General features: G+C 32.0%; 1 protein-coding gene and 1 long non-coding RNA gene across 8 annotated transcripts; one reads left to right on the forward strand and one right to left on the reverse strand.

Moving 5' to 3' along the window:
• Positions 1–208: 208 nt before the first annotated feature.
• LOC7458076 (cytochrome P450 71AP13) lies at positions 209–15,897 on the forward strand. Of its 6 annotated transcripts, none has more exons than XM_052445931.1 (3): positions 209–357; positions 14,058–14,932; positions 15,070–15,897. In XM_052445931.1, the coding sequence occupies exons 1-3, from the start codon at positions 321–323 to the stop codon at positions 15,679–15,681; spliced, it is 1,524 nt and encodes a 507-aa protein (XP_052301891.1). In that variant the 5' UTR covers positions 209–320; the 3' UTR covers positions 15,682–15,897. The 6 variants fall into 6 exon arrangements, 5 of the variants coding, with proteins under 5 accessions (XP_052301891.1, XP_052301890.1, XP_052301893.1 ...); XR_008056951.1 differs by lacking the exon at positions 14,058–14,932 and adding an exon at positions 1,370–2,046 and having other exon boundaries at positions 321–1,232; positions 15,747–15,897; XM_052445930.1 differs by lacking the exon at positions 14,058–14,932 and adding an exon at positions 1,370–1,787 and having other exon boundaries at positions 321–1,232; positions 15,488–15,897.
• LOC7484433 (uncharacterized) lies at positions 2,026–4,094 on the reverse strand. Of its 2 annotated transcripts, XR_002977159.2 has the most exons (4): positions 3,938–4,094; positions 2,856–2,928; positions 2,325–2,756; positions 2,026–2,185 (listed from the first exon to the last, which is right to left on the reverse strand). It is a non-coding gene; the product is annotated as an uncharacterized LOC7484433 (long non-coding RNA). The 2 variants fall into 2 exon arrangements; XR_002977158.2 differs by having other exon boundaries at positions 2,325–2,928.
• Positions 15,898–18,764: the final 2,867 nt, after the last annotated feature.

The following is an 18,764-nucleotide window of genomic DNA, read 5'->3' on the forward strand; positions in this document are numbered from 1 at the left end:
AGCCAGCTTGATTTATTAGAGGCCAGGTCGATAGATCCTATGTTTACCCGCTAATCTTTACTAAGTTCAATAATATCAATGAAAAATTCCTCGCAGTAGTGCGCCCGCAACTGACTAGTCTACCCTGTTCATGTTCCAAACTAATAAATGGTGTTTGAGAGAAGGTAGCACATCCACTCTACCAAGGACAGGGATTTGTTTCTTGCAAAACTAGTACCTAAATTTCAGTCATGTCACTTCCTATAAAGGGGTTTGTCTCTGTTTAATTTGTGGTATCAACACTACAAACCACTTGAACTGTCAAGGGAAAAGATCCATCAATGAGTTTACTACAATGGCTGAAAGAATGCTCCAAACCTACCTTGTTCGTTGTAACTATTTTTCTAGTAGTAGTGCTCAAGTTTCTCATGAAGGACAAGCTGAAAAAGAGGAAGCTCAATCTCCCACCAAGCCCTGCAAAATTGCCAATCATTGGTAACCTTCACCAGCTTGGTAATATGCCTCACATCTCTCTCCGAGGGCTTGCCAAGAAGTATGGTCCCATCATTTTCTTACAGCTTGGGGAGATCCCAACTGTAGTGATTTCATCAGCTGGATTGGCAAAAGAAGTCCTGAAAACTCATGATCTTGTATTGTCTAGCCGTCCGCAGCTCTTTTCAGCCAAACACTTGTTGTATGGTTGCACTGATATCGCTTTTGCTCCTTATGGTGCTTACTGGAGGAATATAAGGAAGATTTGCATACTTGAGCTACTCAGTGCCAAGCGTGTCCGTTCGTACAGCTATGTTAGAGAAGAAGAAGTTGCTCGCTTGATTCGTCGGATTGCAGAATCTTATCCTGGCATCACCAATCTAAGCTCGATGATTGCACTATATGCCAATGATGTTCTTTGTCGGGTTGCGCTAGGAAGGGATTTCTCTGGAGGAGGAGAGTATGATCGGCACGGGTTCCAAAAGATGCTTGACAATTTTCAAGCATTGCTTGGAGGATTCAGTCTTGGAGACTATTTTCCTTCGATGGAGTTTGTGCACAGTCTAACTGGAATGAAATCGAAACTCCAGTACACCTTCAGACGGTTTGATCAGTTCTTCGATGAGGTGATAGCTGAGCACCGCAATTCTAAGGGAAAACAAGAGGAGAAGAAGGACCTTGTTGACGTTCTACTTGATATTCAGAAGGATGGATCTTCTGAAATTCCTCTCACCATGGATAACATTAAAGCTGTCATCTTGGTCAGTGAAGATTTTATTGGTCTAGTTATACCTTCAAGGCTTCAACTTCAGTGTTCCAAGCATCAAATTACTTGTAGATGAGTTCATTTGCACACAACTTACAACTAAAGGGTATAATTATGGTTCTATTGTTGCAGGACATGTTTGCTGGAGGAACAGATACCACCTTCATAACCCTTGATTGGGCAATGACAGAGCTTATCATGAATCCTCATGTCATGGAGAAAGCACAAGCTGAAGTACGAAGTGTTGTCGGAGACAGAAGAGTGGTGCAAGAGAGTGATCTGCCCCGGCTGAACTACATGAAAGCTGTTATCAAAGAGATCTTACGGTTACATCCTGCCGCTCCAGTTTTACTCCCAAGAGAATCTTTAGAAGATGTTATAATTGATGGCTACAACATTCCAGCTAAAACTCGGATTTATGTCAATGTCTGGGGAATGGGGAGGGATCCAGAACTGTGGGAAAATCCTGAAACTTTTGAACCAGAAAGATTTATGGGCAGCGGTATAGATTTCAAGGGGCAAGATTTTGAGCTGATACCATTTGGAGCAGGTAGAAGAAGCTGCCCAGCCATCACATTTGGAATCGCAACCGTTGAAATTGCTTTAGTTCAACTCCTCCACAGCTTTGATTGGAAGCTTCCTCCTGGCCTTGAAGCAAAGGATATAGACAATACAGAAGCTTTTGGCGTCTCATTGCACAGGACAGTTCCCCTGCACGTCATTGCAAAACCACACTTCAATTGATGCAAGAAGTGTCAGGATTTTATTAGTCTGTCAACTAGAATCTGTAATTTTCTTTCCGAATAAAAGTACTACTTGTGGTTTGCTTGTAAAAAGAAAGCAGAACTTGGGTACGACTTAACTCCTGCCTTAGTCCTTGCTGCTGGAACTTGGACACTATAATCAGTTATAAGTTGTGTCACCTTTGCGCTTCAATCAATCATAATACTGCAAGGAAAAAATGCTTGTCTCTGAGAACTACTCATTTCCTCATGTCAAATAAATAAATAAGAAAAAAAAAACCATTTTCCTTCATCAAATGCTTTCTTTGGCTCAACAAAGGAGATTAAGACAAAGGGGTTCATACCAAATGAATGTCTACGATGCAGCAAGTAGATGCCTGATCTGCTTTGCCTTGGAACCAGATAGACTTGACATTTCAAAAAAGAAAGGAAGCACCATCCATGACATTGAGCACTGTTTTTGGATATTGATTATAGAGACACACAATTCAGAGCATATACATCATCTTACAAGGAAGAAACCGATGCCTAGACACAACAGGATTGAACATTAAAGACATGATATGGAGGTATGTGCTTGGCATTCTAAACTACTCTTGGTTTAAAAATTGGGATACCATTCAATCTCATATGTCACTAAGAACGCAAAAAACATGCTCTCTGGTGAATCAATCAACTGCCTTCAAGCTCAACTCAATGTGATCTTATATCCTGAATACACGATCTACTTGCTGAGCACCAATAAACAAGGCATCTGCAACAAGAAATACTCCAACCTGTGCTGGAAACAAAGACATTAATATCCTACTAATCTAAAAACTGGACTTTGCAGATGATTTTACAGGAAAAAAATGGAAGGAAAACACTATGATTACCAGACGAGCAGAGAACAATAATAGATAACCCCAACCTTCCTTGACAGCAGCAGCCCTTTGTTGATCTGTCCAACTGAAAGTCATAGGGGAATTAGCTATAAATTCAAAAAATGGAAACGTCAAATATAAGATAACAGTTTGAAAATTTATATGGCCAAGGACATTCATCTGTCAACCTAAAGTGCATACTAGGAATTTCTTAACAGGAAAAGAACGAGTCCCACATGGAAGCCTGCCTACAAGCAGATATACTCAAAGTTACATGGATCAAAGTAATAAAGCCAATTTAACTTATAAGTATTTACAGGAATTTGACCATTCATGTTCATGGAAAGTCATGGATGTATTTTCCACATATTTGGGCATGAAAACATCATGGAAAAAACTTATGTATTCAATGGTAACACAAACTTTTTCCCTGCAAAGTTAAATACTAAAAGGTAGTAAAGACGAGGCATGCCCCAGGAACTCAGAAACCCCATCAATTCCAGCAAACTTACAAGGTTGAGGGCCTTCACTGACAAAATCCTTGTTTTGAATCATTAAACATTTCTTTACTTGATTAGCCAAAGAAAAGAATTGCCCACCAATTCTCTTAAAGCCATCGAGTTTCAATATATATCAGTGTCCATCTCATGGTTTCCTTATGTTGCATTAGAAAAGAAAGGAATTCTCATCTTGATCATCCAATCAATGTGTTTACTATTGCTTGGACATCCAGAGAATATCAAGAACTTCTCACAGTTACCCAAGTTATTTGAAGCCAAAAGTTCACTCCTTCAAATAAAATTATTGCATAAGATGCTATAAAGCTCAAGTCTATGAAATGAATCAGACTGAAATGTTTGAGTGGTATCGTATATCCATCTTAGTTACATAAAATCAAACAGTCGCATCTCTGACTCAGTGATAAATTACATTGTGCAGTCCACATATTGTATAACAGTCTTGCTTGACATTTAACTAGAATAAAATGATTCTTCTGGAATTATAAGAATCAGTGCAAACATAAAATGACAAATTTACTCCTACAAATGCATATTGATAGATTGATATCGGCAGTTATTAAGCTAAGAGTTCACCTCAATCCTCTCTGGCATGCAACAATAAGGTCTGCATCTTTCGGGAACTTCTCCTCGACCTTTCCACCAACCTCCTACAAAAACACAGGCCATGTAAGATGACTGCACTATGCCCAAGGAACATTCTTCTTATTTAAGTTTCTGTTCAGGTGCTCCATTAAACGTGACAGCATATTAAGTTAGTATGTAAAAGTAGTGTAGCAGAGCTTGCCGCGTTTTGTTATAGAACTAGTTATATGACCCGCGCGCGATACCGCGGGTTAATTTTTTTATATAAAAAATATAAAAAAAATTAAGATCTAAAAGTGTTAGGTCTTTCAGCAAAACTATACCCAAAAGTCTTGGGTTTGGCTGCAACGCCTGACCCAAGAGTAATATTTATAATATTAATAATAACATTAAACTTGCATGATCCAAATTTAAGGGGGTCTGACTGCAATACCAGACCTAATAGCCTTGGATGTGGTTTTGGCTATAAGGTCGTGTCATAAAAGTGTGATAATTAAATAGATTAATTAAAAAGAAAAAAAACCAAAAGAAAGAAAAAAACTAATGAAGAAAAAAAAATCTGAATTAACTGGATTAACCCTTTAAACCAGGTTAACCCGTCAAACCTTAGATTCGTGTCGTGAAAGTTTGATAACTAAATAGAAAAAAAAATTGACGGGTTAACCCAGAATTAGCTGGGCTAACCCATCAAACCAGGTTACCCCTCAAACTCGAGATCCGTGTCATGAAAGTTTGATAACTAAATAGAAAAAAATTGAACATTAACAAACTAAATTAAACGAAAAAAATTAATTAAAAAGAAAAAAAACAAAAACAAACAAAAGGCATCAACCTTTTACTAATGAGGAAAAAAAAAATCAGAATCAACTGAGTTAACTCGTCAAATCAGGTTAACCCGTCAAACCTTGGATTCGTGTCATGGAAGTGTGATAACTAAATAGAAAAAAGATTTAATATTAATGAACTAAATTAAAAAAAAGATTAATTAAAAAGAAAAAAACAAAGAGAAAAAAACCTACTGGAAGGAAAAAACTAATGAAGAAAAAAAAAATCTGAATCAACTGGGTTAACCCGTCAAACCCGGGATCCGTGTTGTGAAAGTCTGATAATTAAACAGAAAAAATTTAATATTAAGAAACTATAGAAAAAAAACTAAAGGCATCAGCTTTTTCACTGTGGACTACACGGTGCAGTCCACAATAAAAGGCTTAAAAAGGAAAAGAAAAAGAAAAAAAAACAAAGGCATACGCCACGGGTTAATTTTTTTTTCTTGCATAAAAAATATCAAAAAAGGCTAAGATCTAAAAGTGTTAGGTTTTTCTGCAAAGATATATCCAAGAGCCTTGGGTCTAGCTGCAACGCTTGACCCAAGAGTAATATTTATAATATTAATAATAATATTAAATTTACATGACTCAAATTTAAGTGAGTCTGGCTGCAAAACCGGATCCAAGAGCCTTGGATGTGGGTTTGGCTATAAGATCGTGTCATAAAAGTGTGATAATTAAATAGATTAATTAAAAAGAAAAAAAACAAAGAAAAAAACCAACAGGAAAAAAAAACAAATGAAGAAAAAGAAAAAAAATCTGAATTAACTGGGTTAACCCTTCAAACCAAGTTAACCCGTCAAATCTGGGATTCGATTCATGAAAGTTTGATAACTAAATAGAAAAAAAAAATTGACGGGTTAACTCAGAATTAATTGGGTTAACCCATCAAGCCTGGGATACGTGTCATGAAAGTCTGATAATTAAATAGAAAGAAATTTAACATTAACAAACTAAACTAAACGAAAAAAATTGATTAAAAAGAAAACAAGCAAAAAAAAATTCCGGGTTAACTCGTCAAACCCGAGATCCGTGTCATGAAAGTCTGATAACTAAATAAAAAAAAATTCACATTAACATACTAAATTAAACAAAAAAATTTCATTAAAAGAAAAAAACACAAAGAAAAAAGCAAACAAAAACCTATAAAGGCATAAAAAACAGAAAAAAAACAAAAACAATTAAAAACAAAAAAAAAACAACTAAGAGTTTCACTGTGCAGTGCACAACTGCACAGTGAAACACTGATGCATAAAAGGCGCGGGGAAAGCTACAGTACTTTCCCCACGCCTTTTAGAGTATTGTTAATAGTTTACAAGATAGGTGGTTTGCGGTACATTTATAAATAATATGAATAATTATTGTAATGACAGTTAGTTAAAAGTTAAATTTGTGATTGTTTTAATATTCCAGTTAGATTTGGTGTTTAAATAACTTAGATTTGATGGCAATAACAGAACTAAATTATTTGGGTTTAGAGTCTCTGTGGACTTAAGTTTTATGGGTTTGTTTTTACTACATATCTAAGTTATATGTGTTTGTTTTTACTATCTGATCCAAGTAACTTGAGTCTGAAGTGCCAGCCAGATCTAAGTTACTCGAGTTTAGTATTTTTGTCGGATCCAAATTTCTAACGTATAATAATAATAATAATAATAAAAATATTTATAATATTAATAATAATATTAAAATTATCTTAACTAAGTTTTTATAGTTTTTAATTCCTTCAAATTAAATTTATGGTTTTTCTTCGACAGCAACAATTTTTTTTAAAATTTATTATTAATAATAACAATAATTATTATTTTTACCCTTCAAATTAAATCTATGGTTTTTTTCAATAGTAATATTTTTTTTTCAAATTTATTAATAATTATATTAATAATAATATTTAAAATATTAATAATAATAATAAACATATCTGACCCAAGTTCTTATAATTTTTAATTCTACCCTTCAAATCAAATATATGATTTTTCTTCGATAGTAATAATATATATTTTTTAAAAATTTAACAACAAAAACAACAATAACAATAATAATTTTTAATTTTATCTTTTAAATCAAATATGGTTTTTTCTCAATGATAATAATATTTGTTTTTAAATTTATTAATAATACTAATAATCATGAAAATAATAATATTAAATATATCTTATCCAAGTTTGAAAGGGTGTGCTTGCTCGGGAGAAGAGGGAAATGGAATATTGAAAGGGAAATTTGGGTTACAAAACTTAGGCTAAAAAGAAGAAGGGGAAGGCAAAGGTAAAGGAAATTGGTGTTTGGAGAGAACGAAAATATATCGCTATAGAAATAGTTTCGATGTAAAATTTAATTAAAAAAAAAAAACTAAGAGTTCAAATATCAAGAGAATGGGGGTGAGTTTTTTTATTAAGGGTTTGTTTGAGATTGTAATAGCGATTACGGTTTAAACTGACTTTTATTTAGAAATGTATTAAAACAAAGTTTTTTTTATATTTTAAAAATTGTTTTTAATATCAACACATCAAAATGATCTAAAAACATAAAAAAAAAATTAATTTTAAATAAAAAAATTTCTAAAATTTATAGAAAAACAATTTACATCGCTTTTCCAACCTAGAATTTGTTTAGAGAGACGCCAAGACATAATAGTCAGATGCATTTCCAACCCTTTGCTCATAATAGTCACTGACTCCTTTTCTTGAAAAGCTCTGATACCAAACAATTGCTAGTCATTAATTTCCACAGCTTTTAAACTTTTTACATTTTCTTTTGATAAATGACCCGTAAATTCATTACAAGAAAGGTCCACATGATATGTCAAGAATCCAAAATGTTCAAGGAATATATTATTTGATGTTTTGATAATAATAATTTTTTTTAATTTTAACAATTTGATATATTTGGTAGCTTGTATTTGATAGCCCTGATATTTTTACCTTTGTTTTAATTTTTTTTTTGCTACTTTTACTGTCTATCCATGGTTTAGTATCATGTGAGTATTTCTTATTACTGAAATTTGAAACAATATTAATTGTTTTAATTCTATAACGATTAAAAATGTAATTTTTTGTTTTTTTATTCAATTTTTATTATTTTTCTATAAAACATATTTTAAAGAATATAAATTATTTATAAGATTTGAAAATAAAAATTAATTTTAGAGAATAAAAAAAAAACAAAAATTAATAAGATCAAACAAATAAATGACGGCTTAGCTGCACCAAGGCCTAGCGCCAAGGCGTAGAAGCTCAGCGCGACTAGACAAACAAATATTAATAAATTACATAGTTTTGAAACCCGGCCGATCTGGGGCTGGAAACGGGTCGGGTTGAAGAAAAAACAGGAGAAGAAAAAACCCGACGGGTTGACTTTTTTTTTAATACTAAAACGACGTCGTTTTGATTTAAAAAAAAGAATTAACCCGGACGACCCGATGACCCAGTCAAAACCCGGGACCTGGGCCTTGAACCAGGCCGGGTTCGAACACTATGATAAACTATCAATTTTTGTTCTCAAAACTCAATTCTTTCACCATTTTACCAACAAAATAATTCAAGATCATTCATCAAGCTCTTAAGAACCCAATTTCAACTATAAAACTCATTTTAATTAATAAAAAGAAAAGAAAAATAAAAACTCCAAATTAAATTAAAAAAATCAATTATATTTCAAGGTTCAATCTCTTTTTTTTTTTTTTTTTAACAATTTCAAGATTAGGAATCACCATCAATAAATACCTCTTACCATGATAAAGCTATTCGACACCAAAATGAACAATTGTTGGGCTACTAAGGTGCTAGCAAAGTTCAAAATGTAATTGATGAAAACGACCCACATGCAATTTTTGTCAAAACTTGTTAAACAAATTCTAAGAAATACCACCCAAAAATGAAGGAAGTGCGAGATGATCTTGTTCATTTTTATTACTAATTGATGAGTAAAATGTTTTATACATAACAAATGACAAGTAACTTTATAAAGGATTTCCCATGAAGCTGGGTTCATAAGGAGGTTTAAGAGCTCATTTGTTTTATATTTTAAAAGTGTTTTTGAAATAAATTGAAATGAATTTTTTTATATTTTTAAATTATATTGATGTGCTGATATTAAAAATAATTTTTTTTTTAAAAAAAATATTTTAATATATTAAAAAAACATTTTAAAAAACAATTATTATCATACTTTTAAATACCCTCTAAATATGTAGTTTTCATATGAGTTTGTTGCGTCATCAATTTTGATTGTGGATGACTGAACCCCATGTCTTTCTTGAATAAACCTTATCAATGGCTTTGATGCTAGAGCAGACAGAGTTGGACTTGGGAAAAAAATTACCATGAAGTTAGGTTTGGAAAGAATTACCATGAAATCGACGCTAAAGTAAATCTATTCAGAGAGTTTACCAGGCAAAACATTCATTGATGTTGTGAGGATTTGGTGATGGATGTGTTTGGAGATAGAGGTAAGAGTTCTCTGAACTTGAACCATTGCGATATAATGAAATTTTTGTTTTAATTAACATGGATGTCCGAGTTAGTTTGTATGTACCTCGACTAATTCCATGGGCCCTGAAATTAACGACTATATAAGCTTCCAGTAACCCTCAAGGAACTCGAACTCATAACCATTTGAAAGCAAATTCAAAGTCTAACCAATTAGCCAAGCCTTTAGTCGCCTTGAAAGAACTTAAACTTATAATCATTTAGAAGTAAATTCAAAACCTAAACATTTGAGCCACCACTCAAAGTTAAATTTTTTTTTTCTATGGACGTAGGGATAATCAAGATGTGAAACTATTTATTTGTGTATGATTGTTTTTTTAGTTTTTAAGATGTTATTCTCTTTATCAGGTTGTATGATCTAAGATTAATTAGTGACAAAGCTTCATATTTGTTATTTAGTTTTTATTTGCGCTAATCATCATATATGTCATTGATGACTTTTTTTTACTTGTATAAATATACAAATGAGGAATAATTAATCTAAAAAAATCATCAACTTCTTACACATCTTTTTTTTATTGCATTTTTTTAAAAACAGTGTTGTTGACCATTTTTATTTGTATAAGTGTGAAATAATTAATCCACAAAAATCGTCAACTTTTTATCCACAAAATAGTAGATGGTAGCCTGTTTGGGAGTGTGGTTGCGGTTATTTTTTAAAGTTTTTTTTATTCAGAAATATATCAAAATAATATTTATTTTTTAAAAATTATTTTTGATATCATCGCATAAAAATAATATAAAAACACCAAAAAAATATTAATTAGAAGTAAAAAAAATAAAAAAATTATCAATTTTTTTTAAAAACACTTTTAAAATGTAAAAACAAACATGGCCTTAAGGCTGTACGTTGTCACTATTTTCTGTGTATGTATACGCGTGTAAAAATGTTTTCAACACAGTAAAAATTGCATCGGTGAAGTTTTTTTTTCTCGTCAATTTTGCTTTAAACTCTCCAGGTAGTTAAGTTGATGAAATCTTTTTGATGAATTAATGATAATATTTACTTAGTGACATAAATTTTGTGGGTGTTTATATATATATATATAAAGACAAAAAAATGTATATACCATGATTTTGTTAATTGTGAAATTGTGTGTGTTGTGATATCATTTATTTTTATTGTCATTATTTGCAAATATATACTTTTGTGTCTGTAAATATTTTTTGTGTTTAATTGAAGTGAATCGAACCAGGTCAACGTGATTTACTATAGACTTAAATTGCATGAATAATACCTTTCAGGTCCTGAAAGATAGAGTGCATTTAAAATCTAATTTTTCAAATAAATCATGAATGAGCTCAAAATATTATAGCATAAGAATAAATTTTGAAAAACATAAATAATTGTAATATTTCATATGAAAGAATACTTTAAGAATAATTTTTATTTATTTATTTAAATAACTAACTCAGATTGAATCTCTTAAACATTTTCAATTTGGGAGTTTTTAATTCCCTGAAATGACGAATTCTTTATCCTCCCCAACATTTTCCAACCAGAAATCACATTTCCCGAGCCACTGCAGCGTCCATCAAAATAAGAAGGAAGTTAGTATTTACAAGGGGATGAATAAAGCCTTGAGAAGAGTGGCAATGCAACTCTCCTTGACGCCATTGTTGAAGCGGTCCAAGAATATTTCTCCATGAGATTTGTCCAAGATGACCTTTCCTGGAAGCTTTATATTATTTTATTATATACTAAGTCAATGAGATATTGATGAAGTGAGAAATGAGTGATGTTCAGTGTTTTGGAAGTCATTATTCTCCACCTTATATTTCTGGAGACGGGGAAAAAACCAAGAAGAAAGGTTGTAAAATTTTCCAACGACATGTCATTTTCCTTGGAATATCACCTTAAGATGCTTGCACCAAACCTCACATAGTGTAGTGAAATGCAAGATCTCCAGAGGCTGTGAATCGCCAGTCGTTCGCTGATTTGAACACTGAGGTGCATGTATTGGAAAACGGAGCTCTGAGACAAATTTCTACCTTCAATTTCCATCACCTTATAGACTTTTCGAAGCTGTCAATGACGTTTCTAGTCTGTTCCTTGCATTATCACAAGTGAGAATCTAATGCGCATAAAATTCTATTTCGCCGTATGAAAATAGGGTGAGCTTTTATATATCAGAAAAGGAAAATTGGATCCCAATAAATAAAGATTACTAATAATAATAATAATAATAATAATAATAAAGAATTTTAAAAGTTTACATGGATCATTTAATTAATTATAAGATTCAATATTCAGATTATGATAGAATGAATTAAAAAAATTAATTTTCTGTTGTTGATATTCAACGATGCATCTTCTAGAGGATGTGGAAGTTGTAAAGTAAAGATAGTTGCAGAATGTGTAAAGGGGACAACGAGCACAACTGGACAAGAATAGCCAGCCAAGTTGACGATGACTCTGAGCCTGAGGAGGTATGAGGTTGTATTTTAAAGTATTTTTTATTTAAAAATAGATTAAAATAATATTTTTTATTATTTTTTAAATAATTATTTTTGATATTATTAAATTAAAATGATTTGAAAAAATATATAAAAAATATTAATTTAAAATAAAAAAATAAAAAAAATAATTTTATTAAAAAAAACTTTTAAAATACAAAACTAAACAGTACCGATATATATATATATATATATATATATATATATATATATATATATATATATATATATATAAATGATAAAGACAACGGCGGTCATCACAGAGATGGCTAATGGACCTTCTCTGCAAAAAAGATCTGAATCAGTATAGCTACACTGGAAGGTTACAAGAGAACCTAAACCATGATGATATTTAACACATGCTCAGGCTTGATGTGATGACAATTATTTATTTATTATATTTTTTTTTTGTGCTAGATGATCGGATAAATTTTTTTCTAACAAATTTTTTTTAAAATAGTGATAATATGAAAGAATATGAGTTACCTTGAATAATTCATGATTTAGAATAATTCAAGAGGAAGGAAGAAGAAAAAAAAAATCAAGCTCCAATAGTCTAAAGTCTAATGATAAAATTAAAAAAAAAATCAAAAAAATCAAAATTAAATTGGGCTAATATTTGAAACATGTAATTTTAGTCATGAGACCGAGTTGACCATATAGAAGACCAAAAACAATCTCGAACAAAATTCTAAATCATGTCAACACCCGTTAATTTTATTTTGCCATTATTTTTTTTATCAAAATAATATCATTTTTACTTTCCGCACAATAAAAAATCTTATTGATCCTGGTAACCCTAGTTATTCGACCCAACCCGTGAACCTGGACATGACGGGGTAGACTCCCGAGCCAATTTTTAAAAACATAATAAAAAAATAAGCACCAAATATAATATGAAAATTCAATGAAATTAAACAATGAGACATAAAATTTCCACAAAACAATCAAACAAGAAGAGAACTCAAAATAAAAGAAATTACAATTATAAAAATGAGAATCAAATTCAAGAAAAAAAAATTAAAATCAAATGATTAGGGATTAAATGAAAAAATAAAATCCAATCAGAAAAATATTAAAAGCAAAATAAATAGAAATAAAAAAAATGAGAAATTGTAATTGAAAAACAATGCTAGTGATTGAAAAACAAGTTTTTGTTAAAACAATCAAGATAAATATTAATAAGAAAATGAACTTTAAATTATAGAAATACATTTTTCCTACTCATTTCTATGGTTACATTTTTTTTACAAACCTTTGTTGATGCTTTTTATTGAAAAAAATACTAAAATAAAAAATTATATTTTTGTTTTTAAAAAGATTATGATTTTTTCATAATAATATTATCAATTAATTTATGAATAACTATTTATTAGCCGTATATGTAGAATATTTAAAATAATATGTTCATCAATAATAAATTAAAACAAAATATTAGTTTTTTTATTTTCTAATTATATATATATTATATATATATATATATTTATTTTTCTCATTTATTTTTCCATATAGTTTTGGAAGATCATCAATTCATATTTTTTTAATTTATTAATTGATGCTAGTTTTCACTATTACAATTAGTGTTTGCTTAAAAAAAATCTCTTCACGAAAACAAAACATGTTTTTGTCAAAAGTGAAAAACAAATATGAGTGAATAAGAAAATGTATTTTTTTTTAATTAAAAACATACTTTTTTGACTTTTCATTTCAATTTTGTTAAGTTTTTCCAAACTTTTTTTTAGTTGTTGTTTTTTATTTAATTAACTATGATGCTAATAAAAAAACAATTTTTGTTGTTAAAAAAATACATAAATAAAAAAAAGATAATTTTAATAAATGGTCTTCGAGAGAAGGTAACACATCCATTTATAGGGATTTGTTTTTTGCAAAACCAGTACTATATTTTATCAAACAATTATTTTAACTTAATAATTTAAATTGTTAAATAAAATCTCAAAATATAATTTATATTATTCTCTAATATACCCTCTCAAGTGATAGCTTTTTGGACTTAAAATTTACACGGACTCACATTATCTTATATTTAATTTTTATCAAATAAATAGGGATAATGAGATTCAAAATTGTAACTGCTTGATCATCAAATCTCTAATATCATGTAAAAGAATCAACTCAACCTAATAACTTAAATTATTAAATAAAATTATAAAATATAATTTATATTATTATGACAATTTTATTTCATATCACTTCCTATAAAGGGTTTGTCTCTGTTTAATTTGTGGTATCAACACTACAAACCCACTCAAACCACTTGAATTGTCAAGGGAAAAGATCCATCAATGGCTTTACTACAATGGCTGAAAGAATGCTCCAAACCTACCTTGCTCGTTGTAACTATTTTTCTAGTAGTAGTGCTCAAGTTTCTCATGAAGGAGAAGCTGAAAAAGAGGAAGCTCAATCTCCCACCAAGCCCTGCAAAATTGCCAATCATTGGTAACCTTCACCAGCTTGGTAATATGCCTCACATCTCTCTCCGAGGGCTTGCCAAGAAGTATGGTCCCATCATTTTCTTACAGCTTGGGGAGATCCCAACTGTAGTGATTTCATCAGCTGGATTGGCAAAAGAAGTCCTGAAAACTCATGATCTTGTACTCTCCAGCCGTCCGCAGCTCTTTTCGGCCAAACACTTGTTCTATGGTTGCACTGATATTGTTTTTGCTCCTTATGGTGCTTACTGGAGGAATATAAGGAAAATTTGCATACTTGAGCTACTCAGTGCCAAGCGTGTCCACTGGTACAGCTTTGTTAGAGAAGAAGAAGTTGCTCGCTTGATTCGTCGGATTGCAGAATCTTATCCTGGCATCACCAATCTAAGCTCGATGATTGCACTATATGCCAATGATGTTCTTTGTCGGATTGCGCTAGGAAAGGATTTCTCTGGAGGAGGAGAGTATGATCGGCACGGGTTCCAAAAGATGCTCGACGATTATCAAGCATTGCTTGGAGGATTCAGTCTTGGAGACTATTTTCCTTCGATGGAGTTTGTGCACAGTCTGACTGGAATGAAATCGAAACTCCAGTACACCTTCAGACGGTTTGATCAGTTCTTCGATGAGGTGATAGCTGAGCACCGCAGTTCTAAGGGAAAACAAGAGGAGGAGAAGGACCTTGTTGACGTTCTACTTGATATTCAGAAGGATGGATCTTCTGAAATTCCTCTCACCATGGATAACATTAAAGCTGTCATCTTGGTCAGTGAAGATTTTATTGGTCTAGTTATACCTTCAAGGCTTCAACTTCAGTGTTCCAAGCATCAAATTACTTGTAGATGAGTTCATTTGCACACAATTTACAACTAAAGGGTATAATTATTGCTCTATTGTTGCAGGACATGTTTGCTGCAGGAACAGATACCAACTTCATAACCCTTGATTGGGCAATGACAGAGCTTATCATGAATCCTCATGTCATGGAGAAAGCACAAGCTGAAGTACGAAGTGTTGTCGGAGACAGAAGAGTGGTGCAAGAGAGTGATCTGCGCCGGCTGAACTACATGAAAGCTGTTATCAAAGAGATCTTCCGGTTACATCCTGCCGCTCCAGTTTTAGTCCCAAGAGAATCTTTAGAAGATGTTGTAATTGATGGCTACAACATTCCAGCTAAAACTCGGATTTATGTCAATGTCTGGGGAATGGGGAGGGATCCAGAACTGTGGGAAAATCCTGAAACATTTGAACCGGAAAGATTTATGGGCAGCGGTATAGATTTCAAGGGGCAAGATTTTGAGCTGATACCATTTGGAGCAGGTAGAAGAAGCTGCCCAGCCATCACATTTGGGGTCGCAACCGTTGAAATTGCTTTAGCTCAACTCCTCCACAGCTTTGATTGGAAGCTTCCTCCTGGTCTCGAAGCAAAGGATATAGACAATACAGAAGCTTTTGGCATCTCAATGCACAGGACAGTTCCCCTGCACGTCATTGCAAAACCACACTTCGATTGACCCAAGAAGTGTCAGGATTTTATTAGTCTGTAACTAGAATCTGTAATTTTCTTTCCGAATAAAAGTTACTACTTGTGGTTTGCTTGTAAAAAGAAAGCAGAACTTGGGCGCGACTTAACTCCTGCCTTAGTCCTTGCTGCTGGAACTTGGACCCTCTTCCACTGCAATACTTGGAAGAAATCAATGTAAAACTATTCCCATCAAGCTTATTCCACAGACCCAACTTCCCTTAGTGAAAAAATCTTTACTTTTCCTTCCCTAATATACACATGTCATAATAGTCACATTTATCAAATTTAAAATCTTAAAGCACATCACTTGAATTTAGAAGATCTATCTCCACAATCAAAGCAATATGATCATTACCCTATACATGTTCAATGAATACACTTCGAGAATATAAAAATTGAGTCCAAGATTAAACTACGTTAACATAAACAACAATAAATAAGATGGCTTAAATAATACCAGAGCATCCTATTTTTTCTTAGTTGTAGCCATGTCTCTTATTTACTTCAATTTAAAGTTTTTATCAACAGCTTGTATTTGTACCGTGATTTCTAATTTATATGGAGAATGAGAGACTGATTCTGTAGATGAAACTGAAATTCAATGTTACGAGTCCTTTATCACTTTTTTTGGTTCTCGATATAGTCAGTTTTATGAGAAATCGTTGAAAGTTAAGGCTAATAAGGCTGTGTTTCCAATGCCTGCAAATGAGGATATGTTATTTACTCATGCTAATATTAGTTTAGCAAGGAGGGAGCTTGGTTACAAAGCCCACTACTAGTCTGCAATCAGGACTGAAGAAGATAAAATCTCTTGTAGCATTAACATGTGAGTTATAAATTGTAATTAGTGGTAAACCCTTTTCTTATTTAAAAGTTTTAGCTAGGCATGCCTAATTTGAATACAATTCATTATCAATTTGTCATCGCTGCTGCTTTTATTGCTGCTCACAGTACAAAAGAACTGCTGGAGAGAAACGATGCTGCCGCTACCGCTGAGATGGAGCTACTGGCGTGATTGTCGTCCATGGTTGTTTCTTTCTACTGTGGAGAAACTTATAGAGTAGTGGAAAGGAGATGCAGCTGTTGATGGATGTTGTTGCTCTCGGTCTAGAGTTGGTGTAGAGGAGGTTCTCGGCTGGAAAACAAAACTGCATATGCCTGGAGAGAAACCCCTGCAGCTTGCTCACGATGGGATTAGAGGTTGCTAGTGTAAGAGGTTGTGAGAGATGATGCCCACGGTGGCAGTGCTGGCAGCTTCTGGGGAGAGATCGCTGCTGGGGGGAGTTGACTAACGGTTCTGCTGTGACTCTTGGTTGGTTTTTAAAGCTGACGGTTGATTATGGAGGATGATTGATGGCAGTGGCTGTGCAAGGGAGGAGCTGGAGGATGGTTCCTGGTTATGGGTTCTTTTTTTTTTTTTTGTAAAGGGCAGTGACAATAGATTATGGGAATGAAGAAGACAAAGAATGAGTTTGATTTTTTGTTGCTGGTTCCACTGTAAGCAGGAGACAATGATTGAGAGAGGTTGTGGTAATACCTGGTTTTATTAATGGGAATGGACGACTAGGAGGTAGATGATGATGACGACTGTCTCTAGGTTTGTTTCAAGCCGGAAAGATTAAGGAGAAAGGTTGCTGCAGTCTTGGTTAGGCGATAGTATTGATGGCAATGTTCCTCACACTTCTTCTGTAGCTTGAGTTAGGATTTTGTGTGAATTTTATAAAAAAAAAATGGAAAGGTTATAGGGCTGATGGGTTGATCGGATCTTAATCTTGATGTTAAAAAATAAATCTCTGTCATTCATTAGGACACAAGGTTTTTTTCGCAAGCAGAGCCATGTTGAGTAATGTTTTTGAGAGAGAATCTATAAGTGTTTTTAATGCAATAAAAGCTGGAGTTTTAGCTTAAAATGAAATATGATGAAGGGGTGAAGGAGAAATTAGAGATAAAAGGTGGTCACTTCGGCATTTTTTTTTTTTTTTTTTTAAGAAAAGAAGAAAATGAATAGTGAAATTATGGTCATTCTCAATTTGGTCCTTGAACCTTTGACACTTTGCAATAGAGCCCTCAATCAGCCTTAATCTTTTGTATTCCTTGCAATTTCACCTTTATCTTTCTTCAATTAGACTCTCCAATTTTAGTGCTTTTACAAAGTGATTCTTGGTTTTGAATTTCTTTAATGTGGTCCTCAATTGAATTTTATACTTCAAATTTCTTTCAATTAAGCTTCTAATTGCACCAATTTAGCATTTCAAAGTTTTAATTGTGTCTCTAATCTTTCAATCTTTGGGAATTGATCTGAATTAGACCCCAAAACTTGATTTTTCTTCAATTGAGATCGTGAATGAATCCACAAAACCGATTAGAAATTTAATTAAGTCCTTAAACTTAATTAATTCTTCAAATTTTTGTCCACTTGACTTTCAAACTTAATTTTTCTTTAATTAAGTCCTTAAATAAGTCAAATAAACCTATTAGAAGTTTAATTAAGTCCTTAGACTTAATTAATTATTTCAATTTTGGTCAAGTTTGGATTCCAACCTTAATTTTCTTCCTTTTTTCATCCTATTTTGTCAAAACATCCTAATTTGGCTATTCTTATGGTATTTTGATTTTTTTTAGTTTAAAGGCTTATCTCCTTGTTCTCGAAAATATTTTTAGATTTTTTATTTTTTATTTTTTAATAAAAAAGAAAATTATACACTTTTTATAAAATAAATAGGGGGGTTTGAAACTAAGTTATGACAAAGAAAAAGAAAAAATGGCTTTAAAATAGGATAACCCATTAAAATAGTGAGAGTGATTAAGTCTAGCACATAATATCTACAAGACATTAGGGGAAAAAAAATCCTCCCTTATGTCTGACACTCTAATCATTTGAAAATGTACTTCAAGTGAAATATCAGGTTTCTTCTTTGTAATAATGATTTAATCTCAATTTGGACTCCATATTATTGTTTTGTGATAATGAATTTATTTCGTCTCTCCAATGATTAATCCTTTATGACTTTCTTTGTATCTTTATGATTACTCTATTGATTCTGCATGATTGATTTTTAAATGTCTTTGTAT

Source organism: Populus trichocarpa, chromosome 12 (genome assembly GCF_000002775.5).
Source record: "Populus trichocarpa isolate Nisqually-1 chromosome 12, P.trichocarpa_v4.1, whole genome shotgun sequence".
Lineage (NCBI taxonomy): Eukaryota > Viridiplantae > Streptophyta > Magnoliopsida > Malpighiales > Salicaceae > Populus > Populus trichocarpa.

Coding starts and splice junctions, on each gene's coding strand:
- LOC7458076 (XM_052445931.1), top strand. CDS start 321: ATGAGTTTACTACAATGGCTGAAAGAATGCTCCAAAC. Junction 358..14,057: donor GCTGAAAGAATGCTCCAAAC/CTACCTTGTTCG, acceptor AATGCTCCAAAC/CTACCTTGCTCGTTGTAACT. Junction 14,933..15,069: donor ACATTAAAGCTGTCATCTTG/GTCAGTGAAGAT, acceptor CTATTGTTGCAG/GACATGTTTGCTGCAGGAAC.